The sequence below is a fragment of the Aureobasidium pullulans genome, assembly GCF_000721785.1.
Source record: "Aureobasidium pullulans EXF-150 unplaced genomic scaffold scaffold_26, whole genome shotgun sequence".
Lineage (NCBI taxonomy): Eukaryota > Fungi > Ascomycota > Dothideomycetes > Dothideales > Saccotheciaceae > Aureobasidium > Aureobasidium pullulans.
In genome coordinates, this window is record NW_021941046.1 from 166,532 (window position 1) to 180,885 (window position 14,354).

Here is a 14,354-nt window from a genome sequence, read left to right on the forward strand (position 1 = left end):
TGACAAACACTCTACATTGCAGTTTGACTGCAGTACATATGGGTCGGTTTGAACGATGGAATCTTGGGATGAAATAGTGGTCAGAAAGATCGGGATTCGTTCTCATTTACTACTCCTCTACAATTTGGCCTGAGTGACCTTCGTCATCAGAATATTCTCCATTCTGTACTGCCATTCTTTCACCTTGTCTTCTTCGATAGCATTACCGTCGTACGAGACATTGGCAGCAATACCGTCATCGTCGCCCCAGACTCCAACAAGAAACTCGCCATCTCGAGCACGAACATTCTGCTTGGAGGATCGATAGTCTGCAGTAAAGGCATCTTCGCCTTCTCCAAGCTCTCCTTCAACATCATACTCTCCCTTACGCCACCCCGACCGGCCAACCGAGCTCACACCACATGTAGCCATGCTCCCGTTCTGAGTTGCAAGTAGCTCACCCTGAGGGCTGTGGTTTCCCAAGCTATCTCGAAGATGTTCAGGAAGCTTTGCTCTCAGTCTTTCTGTAGCACCAATATAGTTCATTGCAATCACCCTGCCTGCTCCTCTGCTACCCATGTAAGCAACCGTGTCGGTCTCTTCGTCTTTGATGCGCTTTTGGTATAGACCAAGTTGTTTGTGGGCTTGTCTTACCAGCACCTTGAAACGAGTCTCAAGGTCAAGATAGGAAGGTAGGAAGGGAAGTACGACACCGTCAGAGAACGCTAACATCATAGAGTTGGGAGCCTCATGATGCTTGAAGAATGGTCTAGGGTTAATCGGGAAGCTGCCAATAAAGGGCCGGCGCGATTCTGAAGCCTCTTTGGGATATAAATCCTCGTGTAGAGACATCATCACCATAGCGACTAGGACAAAGGCTCCGGCGCCAATACTGGTACCCGCTTCTCGGCACCATCGATGAAGTCGCTTGGTAGCACATCGTGGTACTTTGGCCATGCATGTGAAGGTGTTCAAGGGTGGCTTCTCGTTGTAGTCCAGATATGATCTGAAGGTTGAGGGCATTGCAATGGCTTCCTGCAGAGGAGCAGTGCGTCGCAGCGGATTGGGGAATGCCGCAGGCATAGGCTTCTTTACATGCCGAAGGACAAGCGTTAAGAGCCAGAACCAGCGCTTCTTTGCTCTCGAGCCCGAGATGCGAGGATACAAATCTTCTTGTGGTAATGGAAGTCGAGTTCGTATCGAGGCTTGAGGAGATAGGCCACTGACAGCTTTTTCGAGCTGTGCTACAGGTGTGTTCAGAAGTTTAACGAAATGGTTCAGCCACGTGAAATTGGTCAGTCCATCCGTGATCTGGTGACTTTTGACGAACAAGAACTTTAAATATGCCTTTGCCCCTGTGGTGCCCTCTTCCGGAAAAATGAACAATTTGGCGAGGAACTCGTCTGCATTGACTACACGAGCTGTATTCTGGGCATGGCGGTAGAACTTTGCAAGCTCATGCTCATCTAGTGCTTCCTGGACGAAAGATAACGATTTGGTCGCGTCCTTGACGGCATCTCCAGGCTTCTCGGGAGGGTGGATAAGGAAGAAACGCCTCTGTGCAGCATTTCCAGCAGTCATGTACGGCTGCCGATCCACAGCACGCGCCAGAAGGAGAACGTGGTATAACCGCAGGACAGTCCATGCTAGAGTTATCCTTCTTCGAAGCTGCTCCTGTGGCAAGCAATGTTTGACCTCGAGTTCGAGGAGGGCGCTCACATCTGCCCGACCTTGAAAGTAGATGCCATCGGAATCAAAGGCGGTTTCTACAGTCCCAAGAGGTCGATAGAAGCAGTATTTGCCTTCATTCTGCGCCTTATGCCATTCATGATAGTTTGAGGCGTACTGATCGAGCCAATGAGCCTGTGTCATGAGTGCTGCTAGGTCCGACGCTGTTGTAATCTCCAATCGGGTCTGTCGGTTGGTATGGCAATGTTGTTCAATCTCAAGGTCATCAAGTATCGAAGAAAAACAATCTACTTCACTTAGCCTTGGACGATGAGGTAATCGAGATTTCAGCCGTCATGATGGAGTGAATACAGCTCGCCCACCCACAATCTTCCAGCAGATAATTTCCGAACCACAATCACTCGGAGTCAGAAGTGAGCAGGTCGAGTGCTTTCGAAATTTCTCGTGCTCCAAAAACAACAGGCGTGGCAACAAAAGTCGGTAGGCAGCAGGCACAGCCAATCAGAGAGAAGTCGACCCGAAAGCGGAAGCTCAGCGTCACACGCGCCTACCACTTTCTTCCTTTCTTCACCAACTCAACAACATAACAACACTTCGGGATTCTTAAACCACAAGACGACCACCCAGTCGCAAACTAGCATTACCGTGTTTCTAACCTTTAGCGAATCAAGATGAGCGAAGAGGCAGAACTTCGCGCCAAAATCGCGGCACTCTCAGGTATCAAAGCAGTCGCATCGATCCTCAACATGGCTCTGACGTCGCCGCAGGACGGATCAATCAGCAACGACAAGTTGGTAGTGCGCCGCCTACTCCCACCTACCCTCCGCCAGCTGGACGTGGATCGGGCTACTATCCGACAGGCCGTGGAGCTGGATGGGCTGGCCAGTACGTGCCTGATCGATACGCGCCGTATCACCAACCTCGCGCCTACCCTCACAAACCTGTGCACCGCAACCGCACCCTCGTAGTTAACAGCTCCGTTGGCGCCCCTGCCAGCCAACAGTCCTCTCCAGCAACGCCCGCTGTTACCCCCTCGTCCAGTCAGTGGGTCTCGAAGCGCGACCGCCACATGCAGCTCATCAACACTGCTGTTTACGATCAGAAGACGCAACAGCGTCAACTAGAGATAGAGGCCACTGAGCAAGAAAGACAGCGTCTTCGCGACGTGAAAGAGAAGGCCAAAGTCATCAAGGCCTTCCAGGCTCACTCCACTGGTTCTACTCCCTACGGCGCTGCGTCGTCTGCATCAACAGCCGCCGTCCACGACATCCAGATCAACAACCTCCGCTTCCGCGTCGCCGCCGATGGAAGCAAGCTTATTCGCATGTTCGGTGAGTACACCAGCGTCGACTCCTTCACTCACTTTCTCACCTGCACAGACGATTCAAATACAGATCCTGGAGCTACACCAAAATCTGCCAAAGTCGCTGGTGTCACCTTCCACAGGAGCAAGAACGGTAACCTATACCGTGCTGGTCTGGTAAAGAAATCTTTGAGGTACTGGAAAAAGAGTCAAGAGCTTTGGGAAGAACAATTGTTGATTGATTGGGTGACAACAGGGATAACAACATCAAAAAGAGCTCGGAACTGTGTTCAATGTTCACTTCTACGGGTACCGAATACTCCAATCGCTATCAAGCCGGTCCTTGCGCGACGGATCTGAACGAGACGGCCCATCTCACCATGTCCGTTGGTAGGCCTTGTGTATCCTTGCTGACTTTTGCTTATAGGTATGTGTGCCAACGGCAATCGCTGTCACTACACGCATGATCCGAACAAGACCGCCATCTGCAAAGATTTCCTCCGAACTGGCCGTTGCGTTGCTGGTGAAGCTTGCAACCTCTCCCATGAATCCACCCCTCATCGTGTTCCTGCTTGCACTCATTTCCTCCGTGGCAATTGCACCAACCCAGACTGTCGCTATGCTCACGTCGCTGTCAATCCTTCTGCACCTGTTTGTCGGGCCTTTGGCACGATTGGCTACTGCGAAAAGGGTGCTGACTGCACTGAGCGTCACATGTTTGAATGTCCCGATTATGCTAACACAGGTGTCTGCCGTAACAAAAAGTGCCGACTTCCACATGTCGATACTGCGGGCAATCTGCGCAAGGCTAAGTTGGCAGAAGCTAAAACAGAAGAGGGGAACACCTCGGATCTCTCTAGTGATGAGGAGAGCTATGATGGAATCGACTACGACGATGTAGATTCGGACAACTTCAGTGACAATGAAGTCATGGGAGGCACCGAGGAGCGCGACCATGAACTCGCTCAACAACAGGACTATGTTGGATTTTCTTGATGCTCGACAGGCAGATGACATCAAGCGGCATACTATTAATGTCTCTGGCGCGTTGAATACAGCACGATTATGCATGGAAGCCATTTGGCACTATTCGTAGAGACACGCACGAGGTTGCAAGGAAGACGAAAAGAGAAAAAGATACCAAGAAAGACAGAAAGAAGCATCACTCGAGCAGAAAGATAGTAATAAGCAAGAATGGAAACCCGATTGATTCAACCCAAGTTCCTCCATCCTCCATGTTGCATGTGTTGCGAGTCGTGAGCCAACGACGATGAGAGGCGCATGTTCAGCCTCGGAAGTAGATTTTGAACCGAACTGAATTTACGTGCTTGTGCAATGTCCCGTGAGGGTAGCTTGAAGTATTTTGGGACAATTGGTTAGTCAAGGTAAGCGCCTACTGGTTCATTTCAGAGAGTGAAACGAAAGAATACCTGAAGGAAGGCTTGGCCGGATCGGCACAGCCGCAAGCGCTGCCCTCTTAACAAGTCACCAGGAGTATGGCCAGCATTACCCGTCTGACCTGCCCATGGCTCCTGTACAGACGAAACCTCGAATCTTCCGACTGTTTCGACATTTCCTGAGGATACGCTGACACGCGTCTCGAGCCCACATCGCATCTATCCAGCAACCCCATCATCATCATCATCATCATCCCCACCATGCCACTAAGAGACGTGCTCAAGAAGCGGTCTAACATACAAGGCGATGCCATCAGCACACGCAGCACTAGTGCCAATTCACTCCCGAGTCTTCCCAACCCGATACCCGAGTTCACCTTTATGCGCACGACCACACACGAGCAGGAAGTCATCATACCACCGTCATATCCGGGCGACGAAGAGCCCGTAGCATCCGAACAAGTGCCCACCGAGAAGAAGCGTCGCAACATCTTTCGCAAGAGCAGCTCGAACTTTGTATCCACCATCGGCAGTAACAGCACTCTCTCGTCACATTCAGAGGAAAAGGAGATCCCTAGTGCTCTTCCTGTGCGACCAAAGAATGAGCGCAAGCTTTCAGAAAGACTACACTTTGGTAGATCGCGAGGTCTCTCCAAGAGCGACAGTAGCTCGCATTTGCCTACCGACCTAGGAGATGCTCCTCAGAACACACCAGCACCGCTGGACCCTCCAGACGCCAAGGGCAGAGTAAAAGAGACCGAGACCAAGGAAAACAAGATGCAGCGAGAAGCACAATGGGAGAAGCGAGCCACCATGATGGCGTTGAAGAACCCAATCCTGGATGGGGAGCGGTCAGAAGCCAGTGAAAAGAAAGGTCATCGAAGGAGTACTTCGCTGGAAGAAGGCGAAGAAGATATCCAGGAAGCCATTCGTCTGCACGAGGCAGGCGACTTGGAGAAATCGACACTGATCTTCGGGAAATTGGCAGATCCAAACGGCGCGAATAATCCGCTATGTCAGGTACTCTATGGTCTTGCTCTACGGCATGGTTGGGGTATCGCTCCCTCTGCAGACGCTGCTATACATTACTTGAGTCTAGCAGCTTCGAACAGCGCGGCCATCGAATCAGCAGCGCTTTCTTCGGGATCGAAAACAGGTGGCGAAGCCAAAGGCGAGCTGGTTCTCGCCATCTTTGAGCTTGCAAACTGTTTCCGCTATGGATGGGGTATCAAAGTGGACAAAGTCGCCGCGAGGAACTACTACGAAGTCGCTGCAAATCTTGGTGATCCGGACGCTTTGGAAGAAGCAGCTTGGTGCCATATGGAAGGTTTTGGCGGGCCCAAAGACAAGGTGAGTTGTTTTTCTGTCCCACGTAGCTGAAATGGGTTACGCTTATACGATATAACAGTTCAAAGCAGCACAGTATCTACGGCTGGCCGAAGGCGCTGGTCGCAAAAGTGTGGGAAACAGCTGGATCTGGAAAGACAAGTACAGTTCACCGACAAAGTGAAACGATGAGAGCTCTTTAGTCTTCGAAACCCATCCTGATGGTAATGGGTCGTCTCAAGACCTGTGCGATCACTATTTGTCCGAGATACGCTCCTACAGACTCTTGACAGCGTATAGGTGATCATGATCAGACTCGAGTACACCATGTGTTGTGCAAAGCAACCTTTTGAAACTCGATGTTCTCGGTGTGCTGCTTCAGTTCACGGATCCTCCATTTCAGTGTCCAAGTATGACACAGTCCCTCTTTCAAGGGTGAATGCGTGTTACATCCGCGGAATCTTTTAAGTGACTATGCTCAGAAAACATTCTCTTGATGAGGCAGAAACATTATATGATCATTTAACTAGTGGTGGTATAGTGAACGATGGGGATATCTTTAAAAATGCAACAAACCAACAACAAGAACATCAGCAATGCAAAACACAACCCATTAACAATCCTTCCAATGCAGAGCCGTTCTAGCCAAATAAAGAATAGCAGTCTAGTTTTACTCCTGTGAGTTGGTCTTGGCCTCCCTTCTGTCATGCTTCAAGTCGTTGCTCCATTCTCCGGCGGTTGTGTCGACTTGAGTAGGGCTCACTGGGCCATGGTTCCTGGTTTCGGTGTTCGCTTTGCTGACGTCCACGCCCATCTCACGTGGGCTCCTTTCGTCGTGGAAGCTGTCTGCTAGGTCACCGTTTGCCTTTTCCTGGTCATGTGAGATTTGTTCTTCACAGCCGATTGGTGTCCGACACTGCCTGCGTGCTTCCTCTGATGCTGTGGCCCAAATGACGTCTTTAACTTCTTTGCCCACCTTTTCGATCACGTCCATAGCCCAGATGACATCGAGATGCTCGTACCCTTCGATGATCTTCTTATGTACGACATTGACATGAGGCTCACGGCCACGATCGAAGCGTCGCAGGAGACGACGACCATCGACCAGATCATCATTACCGGCAACCCACATGGCAAGAGGTGGGAACTGTTCGTTGTACCAGGCATACTTGCCTCGCTCTTCGCTCTTGTCTCGATCTTGGTGAGGGAGACCGAGTTGATCTCTTGTAGGTCGTTCCTCGCCACTTCGGTCAGGGGACTTTTCCGTTTCAGTATGTTCTCCATCGTAATACCGGCGAATGACTTCGTCCTCTTCCTCGTCTTCTTCATCTTCCATGCGGCCCTCCTCCCTGGTAGCGAGAATGCATTTCTGCTTCGCAAAGCACTCCCTTCCAAGCCACCAACGCATGCTCTCGGCACTGACGTAGACGGGTGCAAATTGAAACATGCGATCGCGCAGGTCCATCTCCCACCGAGTGTCAGTCCAGTTAAAGAGGAAGGCGAAGACACGGTAGCCCATTGCACCATAGAATTTCGCTGGAAGTATTGTGTGCATCCGCATCATAAACGGAATGAAAGCGTGGATGCCAAAGATGCAGCGGAAGAAGTTGGGGTTGATGACTCGCATGAACTTGAAGTATGCTTTTCCAATCAATGGCCCAGCATAGGCGGCTGGGGCCAATGCGCAAAAGACTGAGATCTTCTCGCCAATGTCTGGACGCTGCTCTTTCGCAAGTGCGACAAGAGTCTGCGTTGTACCTTGACTGTGACATACCAAACCTAATTTGGGGAAACCGGTCTCCGCAAGTACACGTGAGATGAGAGCAGGAAGATCCAAGACGCCCATCTGACGAATATTCCATGACCACATGCGCGGATCGGCGTACTCGAGCAAGGTGTGTCGAGGGTTGAAGCCGCACCTGTTGTTACCAAGCCAGACGTCGTAGCCACTTTTGGCGAGATAGAAAGCAAGGCTATCATCATCAGTGCAGCAGTATGCACCGGCTGACTGTAGAAGACCGTGAATCATGAGGATCGGGTACTTTTTGCTTCCTGGTGGAAAGGCGCGTTCGGCCTCGCCAAATTCCGGGTCTGAAGGCGTGGTTGTAAAGATATCAGGCCCGTGAGGTCCATGTGCAGCCGGTGACGGTTGGCGGTACTCTCTTGGGTTGTAGACGTGCCATAGCTCGATAATGAAACCGTCTTCAGTCTCAACATCAAACATCTCAACATCCAGACCTACGCGTCGAGCATAATATCTAACGTCACAGACTAACGGGTCCGGACCACCCTCGGTAGGGACAAATTCACCATCCTGCGGAGGAGATGTCTCTAATTCAGCCGGACTCGTTGGCGGTTTGACTCTTGCCCAATCACGATTGGCGTCTGCACGCGCTTTCTTGCGTCGTTGCTCTTCTGCGAAGAATGGCCGTCTCTTGTCCGGATTTTTGAATTGAAGACGCAGTCGAACGTGTTCGAAAGCGAGTGGGATGCTCGTGAAGGCTGCACCTAGGACAATGATCAGGAGAAATAGGAAAGACAGCACAGAGCTTGTGGTTCTAAAGAAACAGCAGTGAAGCGTTCTTAGAAAACTCGGAGGGCCATAAGTAGGCAGAGGCGGGAACATTGGATTCGTCCGTGAAGGGGGCACAGCTTCTCTCAGGGGCGCGCTCGGCTCGCTGCTCTGGCATCCAGATTCACTCTCGAGGATACCATGGGTGGTACCATCTCTGGCCTGGCGGGTGCTGTATTTGACAGGGATGCGTCCATCTGTCTGACGGTCTTCGAGTCGATCTTTCAGTCTATTGAGTTTTAGAGCCTCGTCGATGGGCACCGCTGGTAGTCGACTGCCGTTGGCCGTAACAATGACAGGATCCTGAGCTGTCACGAATTTGGCTTCGACAGCCTGGGTGGGATCGGAATTGCGTTTTCGTTCTTGGTCGGGTGTGTATTGGGCAAGACGCTCGGACTGGTGTGCGAACTCGATGGCTGGCTCGGCCTTGGACGTCGACTGGGTCGAGTCGCCGGCAGCGTTTAGCTTGGTGTCATGTACGTGCGACGAGACATGTGGCATGGCGAGAGAAAGAATATACAGGCGGACAGTCGTGTCCAGAGATAAACATCAGGCGAAAGCAGGAAGCGGCGCGGCGTATATAGAGGCGTATACAGAAATCAGGAGGGACGGTTTAAGGATAGGAGGCTCTGGGCGGGAAAAAGCAGGTCGCCATCATCTATGTACCGATATGTGACTAGGTAGTTGTTGTCTCCGTTGAATTTCAAAACACGGCGCGCTTTTCGATTCATGACGCAAGTCACAGCCACTGATGCACCCGAGATGCTGTCGACTCCAGCCGATCAACAATACAGTACTTTGCTTGGCCTACGAGAGAAGTCATGATACGGCATCTTGTCGCACATGATGCACACAAGACTGGCTCTTGGAACATAGCAACAAGCCATTGCTGTCGCATTCATGCTTTCCTGTATGCTTTCTCAACGTCCATCAATCTCATGAAGATCTCCAGTTCTTACCGTCTCCGCAGGTGGAGCTAATTAGTTAACCACTTTGGGAAGACGGTGCCGGCTGCTTCCAACCGAGCATGTGATTAGGAGAGTGGGCGGCGATAAGGGCACATGTTTATCGCTATCAGGCTGGCCGACCTCGGCTGTTCGGGAGCTTCCCCATTGCCAGAAGTTACCGAGCCTGCTTCACGAGACTCGGCAGGTTACTCGTAGGTGCTTTACAACAACTTGCACAGCTCATTCCAGCTTGTTCTGCTGCTAGTCGCTTTGTCGCATGGCTATGGCTTACAAGGATCCAAGCTCTGGCTCCTTGAAGCGCAAGAGAGGGCCTAGAAGGAGGGCGGACAAGCCCCCAATTTCTGGACATGCTCACCTCGACAGCAAGCTCAAAGGAGAACTTGGCCTGCTTTCGCATGATCTGGCCGATGACTTGTTCCCCTCCTCATCTCCAGATTCTGGAGACATCCATCACATAGCCATCACTCCTTGGGCCTCGTCTTCCATCATCGCCGACGCAGCTACTCAATGGGTCATCATACCATGCCGAAGACTACCTCGAGGTCACCCCGACCTACCGCGTTCTTCCCTGCGAATCTCAGTCTTCTCTCAGGTCGCACAAGCTCTTCAACGATCACTACACATACAGTCGCCCAATCGCTCTCTCCGTTCCGGCTCAACCCTCGAGATCTGTCTCACAGATGTTGTCGCACTTCCTCTCGACGTTGTTTACGTTTCTTTGGACATGGCAGCCTTGGATGGTGCCAATGGAAACCAGAACAATATTGGCAACCCTTCTCTGCGGATACCCAAGGGTGGAAAAGAAAGACAAACGAAGGCGCCAGCGACAGCCGACATTGAGCAAGCAACTCGTGCTGTGCGAGACGCTCTAGATGCGGCACGTATTCTGAGGGCTGGTGATATCTTGCCTCTTGCCCTGTCGCGTTCCCAGCCACGAGCTCCTCAGTCTCCTGCTCTTGTCACGGCTTGCGAACCTGTCTCCCAAGGCCTGGTGACTTCGACAACACAGATAGTTATCGTCTCGCAGAACGATCGCCGTGCGAAATCAAGCCGTTCAGTGACTTTCTCACAGACTGACGACGACACTTCCAACGAAGCATTCTATACTGCCGCTGAAGATGGCGCACCTTCATCTTCGAACTCTCCACCTACCGATGCCGCGCTGGACTCAGACCTCACTTCTGATGATGCTCAGTCTGACTTAGGTGACCTGTCAGATGACCCAGATGATATGATCTCTCTGAGCTCACCTTCTATTGGATCCCAGCCTTCTGGCATCCTTTCCGCCAGATCAAGTGCGACCCCAAAGCTCTTTGGAAACTCACGAGGCATCAACACCCCTGGTTCTGTGTATTCTTCCATGACATCTACAACTATGAGGGGTGCTCAAGGTGGCCGAACAAAGACCTTCAAGACACAAGGTCTTCTTGAGCGCATTCCGGACGACTCTCTATATCCAAAGCCGGGTTCTCAGTACGATGAAGAAGCTCGGGTATATGTTGATACAAGTGCTTTGGCAAAACTTGGTTGCTTCTCCGGCGACTGGGTTCAAATGCAAGTGGCAGAAGACCCCTCTAACGGCAATTCATTTATGGCATTCTTTCGGGATCAGGAAATTGATGAAGACGCAACATGGAGACCGGTCAGAATCTACGGACTGCCCGAGAGTTTGTCGGTGAAACCACAGAAGTACCCACTGAACAGCAGATCTGGTCGACGCGATAGTATTTCTTCTTCTCATCCTATCTCTGTTACTCCTGCCACCCTCTACCTATCCCCGGTCCTGCTAGCCAACCTTGGAGAACCTGGTCATGTACGGATATCTTCCTTGCGGGTTCCTGATGCCTCTAATTATCTACGTCCTGGACAACCGAAATCGAGACTGCAGGGTTCATCTTTGCCACCCACAGCTAAGGAAGTCGCTCTTTCGAAACTCTCAACGCCTCTTTCCGAGGCAGCGTCGGCTCAGCCAAGTCTTTTCGCCAGTTTACAAGACTATTTCAAGCGAAAACAACGCATTGTGAAGTCTGGTGACCTCATCGCCATTCCGATCGACGAAGCACTGGGAAGAGCGGTCTTCGAAGGAGGCGCCGCAGACGAGGCTAACGACATACTGAACCATCTTGAGTCTTCATCGGTCAGTAGCCATGTCAAGACACGACCACATGGTCTAGCAATCGCATGGTTCCAAGTTGGTGAGGTAAGTGCGCCTTTGCCCAACGAAGGCCAGGACGCTGAAGAACTCGGACTCTGGGGTGGAGTCGTGACCATTGATCCTACGGAAACCAGAATCAGCTCAGGTGTAATGCAGAGAAAGCTTCCACCAACGATAAATAATTCATGGGAATTCTATCATGGAATCAAGAAGGTCCCAAAGGTAGCTAGTAATAGCAACGGCAACCTGCATGCGCCACCTAAGGATCATGTACCGCTGTTACAGCGGCGCATACGTGAGCTTGTTGCCGCTGCGACGAGCGCTCGCGCCGTTCACCTTGGACTTCCACCCCTTGCTATCCTCTTAACATCAACCCAACGAAACATCGGCAAAGCATATACAGTTTCTCGTGCTTGTCACGACTTAGGTATTCACGTATTCTCGATTGACGCATACGACATAGCTTCAGAAGGGACTGCTGGAGACAACAAGACTGAAGGTGTTCTCCGAGCTAGAGCTGAAAGAGGATTGCGCAGTGGTGCGCAACACACATCACTCTTGATTCGTCATCTCGAAGCCCTCGGCTCAGATCGTATGGCTGGAGCTCTGAAGGAGATTCTAGCCGATTGTCGTGTTCTCATCGCCACCTCGACAGAAGTGGACAAAATCCCTGATGACATTCGTGGCATTTTTACACATGAGCTCGAGATGACGGCTCCAGATGAAGGGGAGAGAGAAGGCATTCTGCAGTCCATCATCGCAAACTCGGGTCTTGTTGTTTCACCTTTGGTTGACTTGAGCTCTGTTGCTGTCAAGACTGCTGCTCTGGTTGCTGGTGACCTTCTTGACGTAGTAGAACGAGCCGTCCTCAACCAAGCCACCCGCCTTGAGTCTCTGGCTGCTTCCTCTTCTGTATCTAGCGAAAAGGCTGTTTCCGTCAGGGATATTCATCTAGCCGGCGGAGATGCAGCCACGTCGCTCACATCTGCAGACTTCGAGAAGGCTGTTGATGACGCCAGAAAAAACTTTGCAGACTCGATTGGCGCGCCAAAGATTCCTAATGTGCAATGGTCAGATGTTGGAGGTCTGGCTAATGTAAAGGAGGCCGTTATCGAGACTATCCAGTTGCCACTCTCGCGTCCAGAACTATTCGCTAAGGGTCTGAAGAAGCGTAGTGGTATTCTGTTCTATGGTCCACCAGGAACCGGAAAGACTTTGCTAGCAAAGGCAATTGCAACTGAGTTCAGTCTCAATTTCTTCTCCGTAAAGGGTCCAGAATTACTCAACATGTATATAGGTGAGTCTGAAGCCAACGTCAGGCGAGTCTTCCAGAGAGCCAGGGATGCCAGACCTTGTTGCGTTTTCTTCGACGAGCTTGACTCAGTCGCCCCGAAGCGTGGCAATCAAGGCGACAGTGGCGGTGTAATGGATCGTATTGTCAGTCAGCTTCTCGCTGAGCTGGATGGCATGAGCGACGGAGATGAAGGCGGCGGTGGTGTCTTCGTCATCGGTGCCACCAACAGACCCGATTTGCTTGACCAAGCATTGCTACGTCCTGGCCGTTTCGACAAAATGCTGTATCTGGGTATCAGTGATACTCACGAAAAGCAACAGAAGATTCTGGAAGCTCTTTCGAGAAAGTAAGTACAAGGCTGCGTGTTTGATGTCGAAACGTCTTGCTAACTCTATCCTGCTAGATTCACCCTCGACCCAGACCTTGATCTCGGTCGTGTGGCCGAGAAGCTACCGTTCACATACACAGGTGCCGATTTGTATGCTCTCTGTTCTGACGCTATGCTCAAAGCCATTACTCGTTCTGCCCGACTTGTGGACACTAGAGTGACTGAGATCAATGATGAGAGGAGAAATCGTTCCCCATCTCAGCCTCCTATTTCCGTGGCTTACTTCTTCGATCATTTCGCCACTGACACAGACACCAGTGTTGTCGTGGCCGAGGAAGACTTCATGGCAGCTGAGCGTGAGCTTGTTCCCAGTGTCAGCGCTGACGAACTAGGCCATTACGAACGCGTGCGTCAGGAGTTTGAAGGCGGCAAGGACAAAGAAGACAAACCATCACAACAGACGAACGGCACAGATAGGAACGCTGTAGCCAGAAGCCAAATTGCACAGATGTTGCGTATGCAGATGCAAAGAGTCAACTCGGAAACTGGGGGCAGCATAAAGGGCAAAGGGAAGGAGATCGATGGGGAAGTCACCGACCTTGTTGACGAAGATTTTATCATCAGGACTGATCATTTGTCTGTGAATGGATCTGGCAAAGGCAACGGCAAAGGCAAGGGGAAAGCAAGAGCTGAGTCTCCAAATGGCGCACAGTTCGGGGATGCGGCTGGTGATGACGAGGACATGTACGCATGAGACTTTCGCATTTAGCAAGCTGACATGAATGACAACGAATACTACGCACCTGGACAATACTCTACAACAAGTGATCAGCTTGCCCATACTTGCAGTGTCTGAACGTCATGGTCGATCTTGGTATAGAAGTCTTGACAGGGTCATACCCTCGCCAACACTTTCGTGGTCGTAAAAGACGTCTAGCACACAACAATATATATTTAAGGTAACGTGGTTGCTCTGGAGTGTTAATAGGGCAGGTCGTTATCTTGGTTTGTGAGTATGGTATGTGTGGTGCTGCTTCCAGGTAGATATCTCAAGATTGATATACACAACTTCTGATTGATTTCTTCCTACATCAAATTGAATCGCACGACCACCACTGCACCCCCGCAGCCTCTTCGGACTTGGACTTTCTAAGGCCTGTGTACAATAGACAGTACGATGAAGAGGAAAAGTGATAACAGAAATGCGAGTTCGTTTGGTGCTCTTTTTCGCGCCGCGCCGGCTGCCGCTGTGGGCAGAACCTTCATCATCGAAGCACCGATGCAATACGAACAAGCGTTTCTTGACCGACTGACTCTCTTGTTCTTTATGGCCATGTCATCTT

General features: G+C 51.1%; 5 protein-coding genes across 5 annotated transcripts; 3 read left to right on the forward strand and 2 right to left on the reverse strand.

The window, feature by feature from the left end:
* Nucleotides 1-79: 79 nt before the first annotated feature.
* On the reverse strand, nt 80-2,088 carry M438DRAFT_348996 (uncharacterized protein). Its single transcript, XM_029906282.1, has one exon. The coding sequence runs from the start codon at nt 1,849-1,851 to the stop codon at nt 118-120; it is 1,734 nt and encodes a 577-aa protein (XP_029756441.1). The 5' UTR covers nt 1,852-2,088; the 3' UTR covers nt 80-117.
* Nucleotides 2,089-2,244: 156 nt separating this feature from the next.
* M438DRAFT_368786 (uncharacterized protein) lies at nt 2,245-3,967 on the forward strand (the record flags this gene model as incomplete). The annotated part of the gene is made up of 5 exons (XM_029908068.1): nt 2,245-2,385; nt 2,436-2,999; nt 3,048-3,165; nt 3,228-3,280; nt 3,399-3,967. Exons 1-5 carry the CDS (start codon nt 2,340-2,342, stop codon nt 3,965-3,967), a joined length of 1,350 nt encoding a protein of 449 aa, XP_029756442.1. The 5' UTR covers nt 2,245-2,339.
* A 662-nt stretch (nt 3,968-4,629) lies between these two features.
* On the forward strand, nt 4,630-5,878 carry M438DRAFT_281993 (uncharacterized protein; the record flags this gene model as incomplete). Its single annotated transcript, XM_029901280.1, has 4 exons — nt 4,630-4,884; nt 4,969-5,032; nt 5,084-5,718; nt 5,777-5,878. The coding sequence occupies 4 exons, from the start codon at nt 4,630-4,632 to the stop codon at nt 5,876-5,878; spliced, it is 1,056 nt and encodes a 351-aa protein (XP_029756443.1).
* Nucleotides 5,879-6,182: 304 nt separating this feature from the next.
* On the reverse strand, nt 6,183-9,069 carry M438DRAFT_349001 (alpha/beta-hydrolase). Its single transcript, XM_029906283.1, has one exon. The coding sequence runs from the start codon at nt 8,765-8,767 to the stop codon at nt 6,365-6,367; it is 2,403 nt and encodes an 800-aa protein (XP_029756444.1). The 5' UTR covers nt 8,768-9,069; the 3' UTR covers nt 6,183-6,364.
* A 336-nt stretch (nt 9,070-9,405) lies between these two features.
* Nucleotides 9,406-13,820, forward strand: M438DRAFT_326601 (AAA-domain-containing protein). The gene is made up of 2 exons (XM_029903132.1): nt 9,406-13,029; nt 13,087-13,820. The coding sequence occupies exons 1-2, from the start codon at nt 9,491-9,493 to the stop codon at nt 13,763-13,765; spliced, it is 4,218 nt and encodes a 1,405-aa protein (XP_029756445.1). The 5' UTR covers nt 9,406-9,490; the 3' UTR covers nt 13,766-13,820.
* Nucleotides 13,821-14,354: the final 534 nt, after the last annotated feature.